The 13,146-nt window shown below is 40.1% G+C and overlaps 1 protein-coding gene across 8 annotated transcripts in view; it reads left to right on the forward strand.

Moving 5' to 3' along the window:
• The window catches only part of DOCK4 (dedicator of cytokinesis 4), a 410,872-nt gene that overhangs the window by 282,395 nt on the left and 115,331 nt on the right, over nucleotides 1-13,146 (forward strand). For all 8 annotated transcript variants that reach the window (XM_072783430.1, XM_072783431.1, XM_072783435.1 and 5 more), the window contains exons 18-23: nucleotides 1,473-1,570; nucleotides 1,680-1,763; nucleotides 1,929-2,029; nucleotides 4,093-4,174; nucleotides 5,418-5,588; nucleotides 9,771-9,963. In XM_072783430.1, the coding sequence (XP_072639531.1) occupies nucleotides 1,473-1,570; nucleotides 1,680-1,763; nucleotides 1,929-2,029; nucleotides 4,093-4,174; nucleotides 5,418-5,588; nucleotides 9,771-9,963 (729 nt within the window). The remainder of the gene's footprint in view (nucleotides 1-1,472; nucleotides 1,571-1,679; nucleotides 1,764-1,928; nucleotides 2,030-4,092; nucleotides 4,175-5,417; nucleotides 5,589-9,770; nucleotides 9,964-13,146) is intronic.

The following is a 13,146-nucleotide window of genomic DNA, read 5'->3' on the forward strand; positions in this document are numbered from 1 at the left end:
CATTTAATACTAAATTTCTCACTATTAAGTCCTTTGTGAAGTTTTTCTCTTGAATCTGGCTTCGGTGAACGTTGCTTCTTTTTCCTCTGAAGATTGTTATATATTTTCTCATCTCTTTTTGCTACATCATTTATTTATTTATTTATTTATTTATTTATTTATTTATTTATTTATTTATTTATTTATTTATTTTCATCACAGCTACTTCTTCCTTGGTTTCTTGTTTTTGTTTTCTTCTAGTTTTTGTTTCCATGTTGGTCTTTCTGTGTCTCGGCAAGTCCCATTTGGGTCTTTCCTGAAAGAGTGCTTTCAAGCTAACTTCTCCCTGTTAAGGCTGGAAAATCCCTCCTGGTTTCTTTCTTGGCTGTTCTAGTCTGTCAGCCTCACTGAGCCTGGGAAGCCGGCCCTGCCAGCTTCCCTCGCCTTGTGCGCTTCCTGCATACACAAGCCTGATGTCAGTTCTGAATTGCTTTCATTGGCTTCCAGAGACCATTGTCTCTCTGCTCCTTCTGGAGACTAGTAAAGCTGGACACCATGCTCAGGAGCCTTTCTAACTTATGCCCAGGAAAGCTGAGAGAAGGATTTTTTTCCCCTTCACCAGGTGAAGAGGTTCTCAGAGGACTCTGTTAGACTCAGGCCCATGTCTTGTCAGTTTAGGAAAGGGAGGGACTTGAAGAGCTCAGCCCTGTGCCTGCCCAGAATCTGGGATGGATGATGACCGTGGAGTCCAGGAACTGGCCCTCTTCAGCTCCACGGGCTCACTCGATGACCCGACAATTGACTAGACTTGTCATCGTTGTGCAGGGGACCTTCTAGTCCTGCCCGGTTTGAGTCACATTGTCCAGAAGACCTTCATTGCTGGGTAGAATTGATTTCTAGGCAGAGTGCTATGTGTTGGGGACACAAACATGACTAAAGCAGGTTCCTGACCCTCAAGAAACTCCCATTTTAACAGGAGGAGGCAGAAAATGATTCCATAGATATTTATCACCTGCCTCCTATGTGCTGCTCTTTACCTGTGCTGGGATGCCATAGGGCCAGACTCCGCATGTCAGTTGTGTTGTTTGTTTGTTTGTTTTCCCTTGGAGTTTACAAACTAGTAGGGGCAAAGACCGGTAAACAACTGAAATAGTTGGGGTCATTGCCACTTTGGGATGAGAGCACATGGCGGGGCCAGTTGGCTCAGTCTGGAGGTTTCAGGAAAGACTTCTGGACGAAGCAACAGCTACTCTGGGAACTGAAGGATGAGTAGGAGTTTGTAAATCAAGAGCATTGGGAAAGGAGAAATAATTAGAATACATTGTAATAAATGCCATCCTAGAGAGCTAGTCATGGTCTGGGGGAACTTGAAACTTAGATGACTGGGAAGAGTAGGTAACATGTGTAAGAACCTAGCTTTTACCAGTGAAATATTTTCACATGACGGACTATTCTCTGCTAAGGCAATTAATCTTCCTTTTCTGTTTGAAAAGGTGATATGCTTGATCTCTTGAAATGGAGAACCCACCCAGACAAGATCACAGGCTGTCTCTCTAAATTAAAAGAAATTGATGGCTCAGAGATAGTAAAGGTATATGCTATTTTGTTATCCCTCTCTTGGAGATTCATGGAATAAAGAATATTTGGAGGGGGAAGGACAGGTGATATTTTCTTTATTGATTTACTTCTTTATCTGACAGTTTCTGCAAGATACACTGGATACCTTATTTGGAATTTTAGATGAAAATTCCCAAAAATATGGGTCTAAAGTATTTGATTCGTTGGTGAGTTTAAATTCACTTTAATTATATCTTAACAATTTTGTCTCTTGGTCTTGACCAAGACTTTCTGAAATGTGCACTTAATAGCTTAAGAGTCACTTAAAAAGAACCAAAAAAAAAAAAAATCTTGATTTGCATTCAGTTTATAAAGCTCAATTTTCTTTTTAGGTTCACATAATAAATTTGCTGCAAGATAGCAAATTCCATCATTTTAAACCTGTAATGGACACCTACATTGAGAGTCACTTTGCTGGGGCACTTGCATACAGGTAAGGCCTTTATCTTGTAATTGGTTCAGAAGCAGATCCTTTTGAGCTTTTCTAGGCAGAACCAGCAATATAGGAAAATTTAAAAGAAAGTGTAGGAAGAAATGAAGCACAGCAACTGAAGTGTCTCTTGAGTCAGTCTCTTCCTTTCTCACACATCTTTTTTTAATGGCTGCAACTTACTTTGATTAAAAGAGAAAAAAAAACCTTTCTGAATTCTATTCCTAAAACCTAACATATAAAGTGTTTTCTTCTTGTCTCTATTTCATGTGATACGCTTTGGTCTGAAATAACTGGTTATTTCAGTTTGGCTGCCAAGAACCCCATTTAACCACCACGTTCCTTGGGGATTCTAGAAGTCTTTACGAACAAGAGGTGAAGGGAAAACAGCCTTTGTCAAAATACCTTTTTAACTCATTCATTCATTTATCTGCTCATGTATACTGAGTACCTACTGTGTGCCTAGTGCATGCTGATTAATGTGAAGACCGGATTCCTGGCCACAAGCAGTGCAGCCATGGACTCCACCCTGTGATACGAGCTGCCGTTTTAACTGCTCATCCCTTCTGATGAGCTCAAACTCTGCAGGCAAGGCTAAAGCAAATGAGTAATGACAAGCTGTAGCTCCTACCTGCCTCCCTGCAGCCTGGTTGATAATTGCCAGAAGGCAACAGCTTCTCTCCTGTGCTATGTATAATATCTTCCCTGGCTTTGGCCCTGCTTAAATACAGCCCTGGAATGTTCCCCCAAAGTTCTTTCTCCCCATTCTAACACTGCCATTGCTACTCTGCCCACGTTTGTACCTCATCCCTTAAGCACTATGGCTGTGCATACGAGCCTTTTTCCCAGAAGTGTGTTTAAAAAGATTGAATCATGTTTTTGCCCGTTTTTCCCCATCATGTGATATATAAAAGATAATAAGTAATCAAAGAAGCATCTGATCCTATTACCTTGGGTATTCCCTATCAATGCACGTGAAGATTTATGCCTCCAACATTTAAGTGAACGGTATGTCAACATGATTTTTACAGAGGGTGAAATGTACTATCAGGGACCGTTTGGGACGTTGGCCCGACTGTACCACTCGGCCTGACATTTGGGGCCTTAGTAGCACCTCACCATTTGTGATTGAAATTACCAGTGGAAGCTAGAGAGGAAGGGCATAATTTCCAACACTTTATGTTGGCCAGGAGAGCAGGATAATCATTCCTAATAAGACAGGTAAGGCCTATGGAATCTTCTCAGGCTATGGGTGGTCAGAAACTCACTGACATTTATCTTCAAAATAACATTCCTGGCAGCACCTGTCTAGTAGAACATCCACGTGCTCTTTTCTGACTGAGAGAAAAGAGGAGCATTTTTTAAAAATTGCTCTGTTTCCCAGAAACCAAGAACTGAACAAAGGTAAAGGTAGGAAGACTGTAATCTTGAGAATTATTGTTGGGTTTTTTTAAATTCTCTTTTTGTTCCTTAAAAAACAAAACAAACAAACAAAAAAAAACAACTTGGCTGTTTTGGAAATTCTCTTACTAAGGCGCTCTGAGGGTAAGCCTTTTTCTTCCCACAGGTCAGAGAGTTGGCTAGATAAACCCACAGGCATGTGACTTGAAGTAGAGAGATGATCCCTTATCCTTCCCCACACCCCCGTTTGCCTCCAACTGAATATTTCATCCAGCTATTTACATGGTCACTGGGGAAGAAATCCCAACTAGCAGTTGTCCAGGATTGACCATGATGGTCAGACTTCCAGATTTCTTGGCCAGAGACCTTTTCTCTGGTATTTGTGTCTGCCCATTGGAAAGCTTTGCCAGAAAACAGCAGAGTCAATGGGATATATCCATACTGAAGAGAATCTCAATGGGAGGAAGTGTTTCTCTCTGCATCTTCAAAAAGGGGTAGTGATGCTGATGTGCAGATTCCTAACATTATCAGATCAAGCAGTTTGACAGAAAACAGTGAGAACCGATGGGAAAGAAGCTTCCTTGTGATAACAGCATTTTATTTGTTGTCTTTTACCTAAGAACTCGACCAAGTCCACCTTCTGTACATTTTCCCCTGTATTTTAGAGATCTCATCAAAGTTCTCAAGTGGTACGTGGACAGGATCACGGAAGCAGAACGGCAAGAGCACATCCAGGAGGTGTTGAAGGTAATGACGTGCTGTCAATAACAGATAATATAGTCTAATGGAGCTGTTGCATGATGCTGCCTAAACTAATTGCTTTCCTCTACACAGACAGTAATTGGGGATGATATATTACTGGCTTTCCAATTCAAGGCTCTTAATCAGTTTATGCTCCTCCAGAGCTGATGAAATTTGAAAGAAACTTTGCCAGGCTCACCCACTGGAACTGCTTGGGATTGAATCCTTATACCTCTGAGCTCCAGAACACTCGGAGTGAAGTCTAGGATTAGCAGGAGGGAGGTTTCATGACAGAAGACCACACATAGGCAGTTAAGCTTGGGACTTCCTGGCTCTTGCTTCCAATACCCTGACAGAGGCCATTTGAGGGCGATTTGTCCTAATTTTGAAAGGGAATAGGGTGGCTTAGCAGGGGTCACAGTGAGGAGACCTGAGGTTTTGCTGGGTCTCATGGTTTAATGCTGCCCAGGTGTCTGGACCCTTTGTGTTCAGTTGTATATGGAGATGTTAACACTTTACTTGCAAACATGTTCATAAAAGAACATAGGCTCTTTTTTTTTTTAAGATTTTATTTATTCATGAGAGACACACAGAGAGAGGCAAACACACAGGCAGAGTAAGAAGCAGACTCCCTGAGGGGAGCCCGATGCGGGACTTCATCCTAGGACCTCCAGGTCACAGCCTGAGCCAAAGACAGATGCTCAACCACTGAGCCACCCAGGCATCCCAAGAACACAGGTTCTTAAAGGGATTGTCCATTAGCTGCTCTGAGGGTCCTCTGATGTCCTATTGTTGAATGCCGCTCTATTTGAGGTCACTAGATAGAAGTTGACAGGTATACATTTTTAAAAACAAGTCTTTTACTGATTATAAATCTATCGCCTTGGGCTGATTGGAGGTAAAATGCTAAGTGGCAAGAGTACCTGCCAGCAAAACACAGTAATTTTTTGAGAAACAGACGTATCTCTCTGTTAACTAAAAACCACCTGAGGATCAAAAGCATTTCAAGTTCATATATCTTGAAAATTACAAAGGATTTTCAAATTATCTATACCTTTTCTCTCACTAGCATCAGAGAAAAAAAAATGGCTCTTTGCCCACAAGTAAATACTGTTCGAAAATCTCATGGGGTCTTAGCATTTAAATCAATAATTTAACAATCTAATGCTGTCCGTGGTTATTATGCCGTGTCATTGTTAAATGCTCTTGGTTTCTTTTGAGGCTAACTTTTAAAATGTTTTGTTTTAAGGCACAAGAATATATTTTTAAGTATATAGTGCAATCCCGAAGGCTCTTCTCCCTTGCTACTGGTGGACAAAATGAAGAGGAATTTCGCTGCTGCATTCAGGAGCTCCTTATGTCGGTCCGTTTCTTCCTTTCTCAAGAGAGCAAAGGGTCAGGAGCGTTATCTCAATCACAGGTAATGTCTTTTTCGTCTTTGCTCAGTAGAGCAAAAATGAGTCCAGTTTATTTGTGTTTACACAGCAGCAGAAGCGAATGTTTTCGCCAACGAGAAATCCATAGCTCCAGTTTATATTTGTAGCGTAAGCAACTTTGCAGACTTTTAAAAGGTGCCCTAGTCTCTGAGCCCCAGCAGAGCAGAAGTTAGGTTGCCTTTCCTCCGACTGTTCTCCCTCTTCTTGGGGAGACTGTTGGTCTGCAGCAGCCTGGATTTCAGTTCCCAGAACACATGCCGATGAGTAGACACGCTGTCACCATCAGCCTTGGGGAAGGAAGTTCACTGGAGCTGACTTGTTACTGTTGTTTACTCCAACCCTTTCACTGCATTTTAATCTGTCAACTTGAGACTCATTATATTGGACTTGGCTAAACTGCATGTTGTTTTGTTTTATTTAACTTGACCCTAGTTGTCCTGGGACCGATCTTGTATGACCAGTGCTGAGAGGCTGTTGCCACATGCCATTACCTGAAGTAGCTCCACATGTTCTGTTTGAGAACGGGATTTAGCCACTTTCCAAGTGGCTTGAAGTGTTGGCCTTGAAGTGTTCTGAGCAATCGGTCTCAATATCTACTCTACATTTTCTTAATCCTTTTGATACACTTTGAGTTCTAATGACTTGGTTAAAAACCTGTCAGATGGAGAAGCAGCCTCTTTGCTGCCATCCCCTGGAGAGTAGAGATTGATAATCACCGAGAATTAGGGGAAAGAAATGGGAGATTAGAAGACAAAACTAGATCCCTTAGAGTATCATCATAATTTAGTGCCATTTGACATTTGGAAGGCATTACATAGAATGGTAAAACAGCAGAAATGTACCAACCTTCCAATAGCAGCGCTGTGCTTTTTCTCACTTTTGGGGGCTATTCTTGCTAATCTCTTCTTTACACAAGTGGACGGATCTTACATCTGGGCAAGGATACAACTCAGGCCCTTTAAATGACATTTTGGGCTCTGTTGCCAATAGTGCAATCACTGCACTTAAGGAACTTGCCAGATACCTCAAAGTCACATTGCCCACTAGCTAAACTCTACTTCCAGCAGTTGATATTTGAAAAGGATAATCCAACAAGCTACTTATGTATTCCTTTAAATCAAAGTTCTCAGTAACTCACTACTTTTATAAAAGCTATTATATTTGAGACTTCTTTTTTAATCTTAAACCTTTACCGGTTAAAGGGACAAACTTATCTAATTCACATCTGAAAAATATTCTCTTACTTTTAAGAGTAACCATAAGTCATGGTTTCTCAATGACATGCCTTCCTAGGGACTCAAGAGGTTTTTATTTTTCCCTTCTATAAAGTTAGAGAAATATTCTTTTTCCTTAAGTTATGTTTCCACTGCATCTCAGTAGTTGCCCTGAACTGAGAATATGAGCCCACGTGATGTGACAATTTTCTTTTAGTTTGATCCTAAAAGGCTTCATCTAAAACGATGAAGTGGTTAATTTTCTTTATTAAGCAAAGAGGACTTCCTAGTCCCTCTGTATTTTGGGAGCGTGGGGAACACTTTACACTTTGCTTATTCCAAGTCCCCTCTTGACCCCACACCTTCATAGCTCTCTTTTCTAAGAAGGAAGGTGTCACTAATCTGATTGACACTGTGTGTGATTTTTTTCTGTTGTTGCCTAACACATAACCGCGGGCTTAATGGCTTTATATAACATCCATTTATTAGCTCACAGTTCTGTAGATCAGGAGGGTAGGGTGGATTTTTTGCTTGGAATCTCCTACAGCCAAAATCCAAGTGTTGGCTTTGATGGCTTCTTTGGAGGTCCTGGGGAAAAATTCACTTTCAGAATCTTCCAGGCCTTTGGTAGGAAACAGTTTCCTTGTGTTCATAAGACTGAGATTCCCATTTCCTTGCTGGTTATCAGCGAGGGGTTGGGAGAAGGGAGAGGCCTTCTCACTTCTAGAGCCCATTCACATTCCTTGGTATGTGGCCCCTCCATCCTCAAAGCCAGCAACAGTAGGTCAGATCCTTCTCATGCTTCAGATCTCTCTCAGTTCTCCCACCATGAGCTAGAGAAAACTTCTGCTTGGAAGGGTCATGTCAGTAGGACAACCCCATATGAATAATCTCCATATTTTAAGATCAACTCATTAGTAACCTTCATTATACCTGCCAAGTCGTTTTTGCCATGTAATATAACAAAGTCCTAGGAACAGCGCCAGGGGGAAAAAGTCTTGGGAGTCATCTTAGAATTCTGTCACACCCAGAGCCAAGGAAACCCACTAGTCTGAATTTTACTGTTAAATTGCCTTAAAGACAAAAACCTGGTTCCCTTGCTCTCCTCTGCATGGTTTTCCCTGTAGGCTACAACTCAGGGCAATTTTTGTCTTCTGGAGGCAGAGCAACCATCCCAGAAAACCTTCACATTGAATCCGTTTCTAGTGCCCCCACAGATCTGGCCCCCGTGGTTCTACCGGGATCCCCTAAACCCAGCTCACTCATGACTCTGTCTTTGGGATCCCTGCCCTAACAGAACTGCCATTTCACTCAGCTCTTGGAGCTGTGGCTCTTGGTTTCCCTTCCACAGATAGATACCTATCCTGGATCCCTCAGAGCAGAAGAGGAATGTCAGAAGGAATTGAGGCCCAAGACCCTGCCCCAAGTTCCTAATAATTACCTTTGTCCGTCTTGGTTATCGGGAAGGTCAAAACAAGCGTAGGCTTTTCTTTTTATTTGCAATGAAAATCCTTAGTTTAGGTAGCTTGGTCCAGCTGTCTCTCTGTCCTTATCAAAAGGTCCTTGTTCCTTTATCCTTTTTAATACATGTGTCTCCACTTCAGGCACATTCACATGCTTTTTTGAAGAGCTCTAAGTAAAGAATTAATGGATAAATGAAAAGATTCCTCAGGAAAATCAGCATAGTTGCCTTTTCAGTAATCAGCTGGGCTCATTTTATTGTTTTTTTTTTTTTTAACTTCATCTGTATGACTCAGCTCTTTGCAGATGAAATGAAGGTTATATAAATATCGTCTTTAACAGAGAATACCAAGTTATTAATTTTAAATGCATTCAAGTAAATCTATAATGTCTAAGAGTCAAGGAGAGCATAGCTGTCAGTTGTAGCACCTGAAGCATTTTGATGGTTCTGGCATCAAAAACAGGTCTTGGCTCTTCTAGATATTTTTGCTGCTGCTGTATAGATAAATGCCAAAAACCCATGAATTTGAATTTGAGTCTGCGTTTGAATCATCAGCACATGTACACTCGACCTACTTTCTGCTGGTGTCAGGTCTCATTGGTAAGCCAGCTAGTGCTTGAATATCAGCATATTAGAAACATGTGCCTCCTTCCCCCACTTCATAGACTTGAGGCTGGTTGACGCTTCCTTCCATTGCCCTCCTTTTGTGGAATTTAAAAGACTAGGTTTGTTTTGATGTACAATCCCAGCCCAGTTTGTGCCCCTTAGGATTTAATACTGGCATCTTTTTTTTTTTTTCCTTAAAAAATGATTATCAGGTTTCTTCACTTACATAAAGAATATTGTTCTGAGTACACACAGTTCTGGGGTTACAATAAATCTCAAAACAACCTAAAGGTTAGTTATAATAATCTTTTCATTTTACCGGTGATAAAGCTGAAACCCAAGAGGCTAAAATGACCTGAGGTCACAGAGTTGATTAGTAGCAAAGCTAGTAGGATATACAATCTAGGTCTACTGAGTCCCTGTCTCGTTTCTTTCTTTAACCATAACTTCAGTGCTTTTGGGAATCAATGTGTTTGGTTTCTTAAAGGTAAATGAGATTTATATGAGCTCTTCAGAAACCTTCTCCAAAAAGAAATGAACTATAAGTGACTGCATTCCAGGTCTTGGTTGAGCATTCTTTCCATTCGATCATGCTGCATTTTGCTGATTCTGTGGGATTTTTTGCCAATCATTTTGCTAATGTCAGTGATTTTCCAGAAATTCTCAGTTTTATTATATTGCACCCTGGCACATTTAAAAATACTGTTCTAATTTGCTACACTTTTTAAAAAATTGCAGCCTTTTAGCTTTAGGCACCAGAAATGTTTTACGTTCATTTTTTTAAATCATTCACAATTATTTGTCACAGTCTTAAATTCATTGACATTTTATAGCAGATTTCTCTGGGTGCATATTGGAGTTGATTTACATTTCTTCCTTTTAAGGCTGTGTTTCTGAGCTCCTTTCCAGCTGTGTACTCAGAACTGTTGAAGCTCTTTGATGTCAGGGAAGTGGCCAACTTGGTGCAGGACACCCTGGGCAGTCTGCCGACCATCGTACACGTAGATGACTCCCTTCAGGCCGTTAAACTGCAGTGCATCGGCAAAACCGTGGAAAGCCAGCTTTACACCAATCCAGGTAGGGTGATGAGTCTCCTTCCAGAGACAATGTTTCTGGAAAGCCATTACTTACCTGCAGTAGTCATAGTTCAGCAGAAGCAATGAGAAAGAGGAAACAGAAAATTCCTTTCTCAGAAGCATTGTGTATTTGGATAGTAGGATGAATTTATTTAGTAGCCAAATACAGTGGTATGGCTATTAATGCTTTATTTCCAGAAAGAGTGAAAACCCTAATGATTAAATTGATTCTAATCACAAACTAGTTGTGATATCAGGCATGCTTATTTTCTTGTTATAGATTTCATTTTTTTGGTTCAATAAAATTTAACATTTACATTCAGAGATGTTTACAGGGACCTGATCCTTGTTTGTTTGTCTTGTTCTTAAAATGTTTCCATCGATTTATGTTCTGAAACTGAGTGAAAGTTTTGATGTGTTATCATTTTTTATTTTATCCTAGTAGCAAATGACCAGTTACTAAGTTGATTTCATCATAATATCTGTTATTAAATCCCATTGCCTTTTGTTTTCTTCTAGTTTTTCCTGAAATAAAGTACCAGCCTCATTTTAAAGTTTATTTTAAGAAGTTTCTATCACTATCACCAAATAGACTTTTAAAAATTGACTCTATTGAAAATTATCTTTCCACATGAATACATATGTGTATATAATATTTTTGAAACAGCATTTCAAATGTAGCAAACAACGCTTTTTTTTTTACAGTATTTTATTGTAAAACCTTTTAAACATACAGACAAGAGTAGAGTATAAGATAGTAAATCATTAATAAATCTCAACAATACCAGATATTTGCTCTAGGTCTTTTATTAAGAAATTTGTCATTAGAGATATATTTAGACCCTCCTGCATGTACTTACTTATTTCAGAGAAATTCCCACTGTCAGAGACACCTGTTTCTATTTTCTATGCCTTTATTACAAATCTATAAAAATATTTTTTCATCTTTTCAAATGTCTTTCACCATTTAGTCTTTATATGATGATATTATGTTGTATGACATTCTATAGAGTGCTCCTTTTTAAAAAAAAAAAGATTATTTATTCATGAGAGACACACACAGAGAGAGAGGGAGAGAGGCAAAGACATAGGCAGAGGGAGAAGCAGGCTCTTCACAGGAGAGCCGAAGGCAGCCGCCCAACCCCTGAGCCACCCAGGCGTCCCTAGAGTGCTTCTTTTTGACTAATATTATACTTTTATATTTATCCAAGCTACTAGATACAGCTCTAGTCCTTTTATTATTTTTATTATTATTGGATAGCGTTCCACTCTGAACAAATTTATCATGGTTAATTTATTCTTCCTCCTGTTGATAGACTTTGTTTATGGTTTGTTTTGGGTTTTTTTTTTTTTTCCCTGAAATAATACTTCAGTGAATAAAAGAAATTTCAAACCTTCTAATTTCTCCCCAGGAAAACATCTCATCCTGGAGTAAAGATGTTTCTTGCAGTGGTTTTCAAACTCTGCTCCTCAGAGACATGGAGGTTCTTCTGCAGTGACCCAGGGTTAGGAACAGAGGTGCAAAGCGTAGAGGGTAGAGGTCCAGGCCAGGTACCTGGTGTAACTAGAACACCAATTTTGCTTTCACCAAATCAAGAAAATCAAGATTTTGCTTTCACCAAATCACCTCATCTCAGAGGAATTGGTTGTTTCTGCCATATTTCTCCCTCACTGGCCAGTTAATTCTTTGTTAAAGTCTAACACCAAAAGAACAACGTAGATCATGAAAATTGTTCTCAAAGGTAAAGAAATTATCTGAAGGGATTGTATTCATCATATGCCTCTCTGAAATGTGTTCTGTCTGTGGACTCAGTTCTTACTGATTACTGATGCTTAGTTGGTGGTACAGAAATCAGGACTAAGGAGACACAAAGAGAAGAAGTTGTTTGAATCCAGGAGAAAAGTAATTGGGTCTTTGTGGGAGGTGGTAAGATTATGTCTTGAGGTGGGGGTGGATGGACTAAAGAGACCCAGGAAATGTGGATGTTGGAGTGTCTTTACTGGTGATGTGGAGGAGAGGCTCAGAGGCCATGTTGGGAGGTTGGTGACTGTGTCACTGTGCTGCAGAGGAGGAGGAGGAGAAGGGGAAACCTGTCTCTTGTGTTATGTGCGACGTTCCCCATGGAGGACGATTATGGAGAAACATAACCTTCTGGAGAAGCAGAAGCAGCTCCTGATCAATGGGACACCTAGAAGCATACAGATCTAGTAAAAGGAAAGACCTCCATCACTGCCCCAGGATGAGGTTTGGCTTGATGTTGAGTGATTCACCATTGGAGAAAACAGAAACTTACATATAAATGGCAAGGCATATCGGAAACAGGTTGTCTTCATGAAAAGAAAACAGCAAATTTACCTGAGAACTTCCCAAGTCGCCAACTATGCTCTGCTTAAATTACCTGAGCACCAACACTAGCATTAGGGAAACCTGGAGAGTGTTTCTAGTAACTACTCCAAAATCCCAAGTTGGAAACTATGGACTTAGATGATAGATGGAGCCTATCTGTATTGTCCAGTTGAAATATGAGATGTTAGAGGAAAGGAAGATGTGCGGTGCAAATAGTAGGCTCCATAGATAGTATCAAAGGACAGGATAGGATGTGTTAGGTTGTGATTAACAGGAGAATGTAGATCCCTGCATCTCACAAACTTAGGCTGATTTTGTCTAGCTAGAGGGAGAAGAAGAAGGACAATATAAAACTATAGCTAAAGGTGTCGGGGAGAGGGATACAAAGAATTAAAAGGAATTCCTGTCGTAGGCCACCGCCAACAACAAGTAAAAGAATTTAAGTCTAACGTTTTGGGCCTCTAATTAAGAAAAAAAAAAAAAAAAAGGCATGTATACACACACTTCTTAAAACAGAGGAAAGGTTTGGTTTGGTTTAGGGTATTTGGATTTTTATCTTATATCCCCAGAAGTAACTGTAACCGAATGATAGAGAATGGGTTAAAACATACCTCGAAACTATAAACCTAGAGAATTGAATGGCATCACCAAAATTTGATGAAATCAGACCCTGTTCAGATACAGTTTGGGGGTACTAGTTTTCTGTTGGTACTGTAACAGTTACTACAAGTGTAATGGTTTAAAACAACATAAATTTTGTATCTTACAGTTCAGTAGGGCTGCAGTTCGAAATGCTTCCCCCTCCACTAAAATTAAGGAGTCCGCAGAGCTGCATTT

This window comes from Canis lupus, chromosome 18 (genome assembly GCF_048164855.1).
Source record: "Canis lupus baileyi chromosome 18, mCanLup2.hap1, whole genome shotgun sequence".
In the NCBI taxonomy this organism is placed as follows: domain Eukaryota; kingdom Metazoa; phylum Chordata; class Mammalia; order Carnivora; family Canidae; genus Canis; species Canis lupus.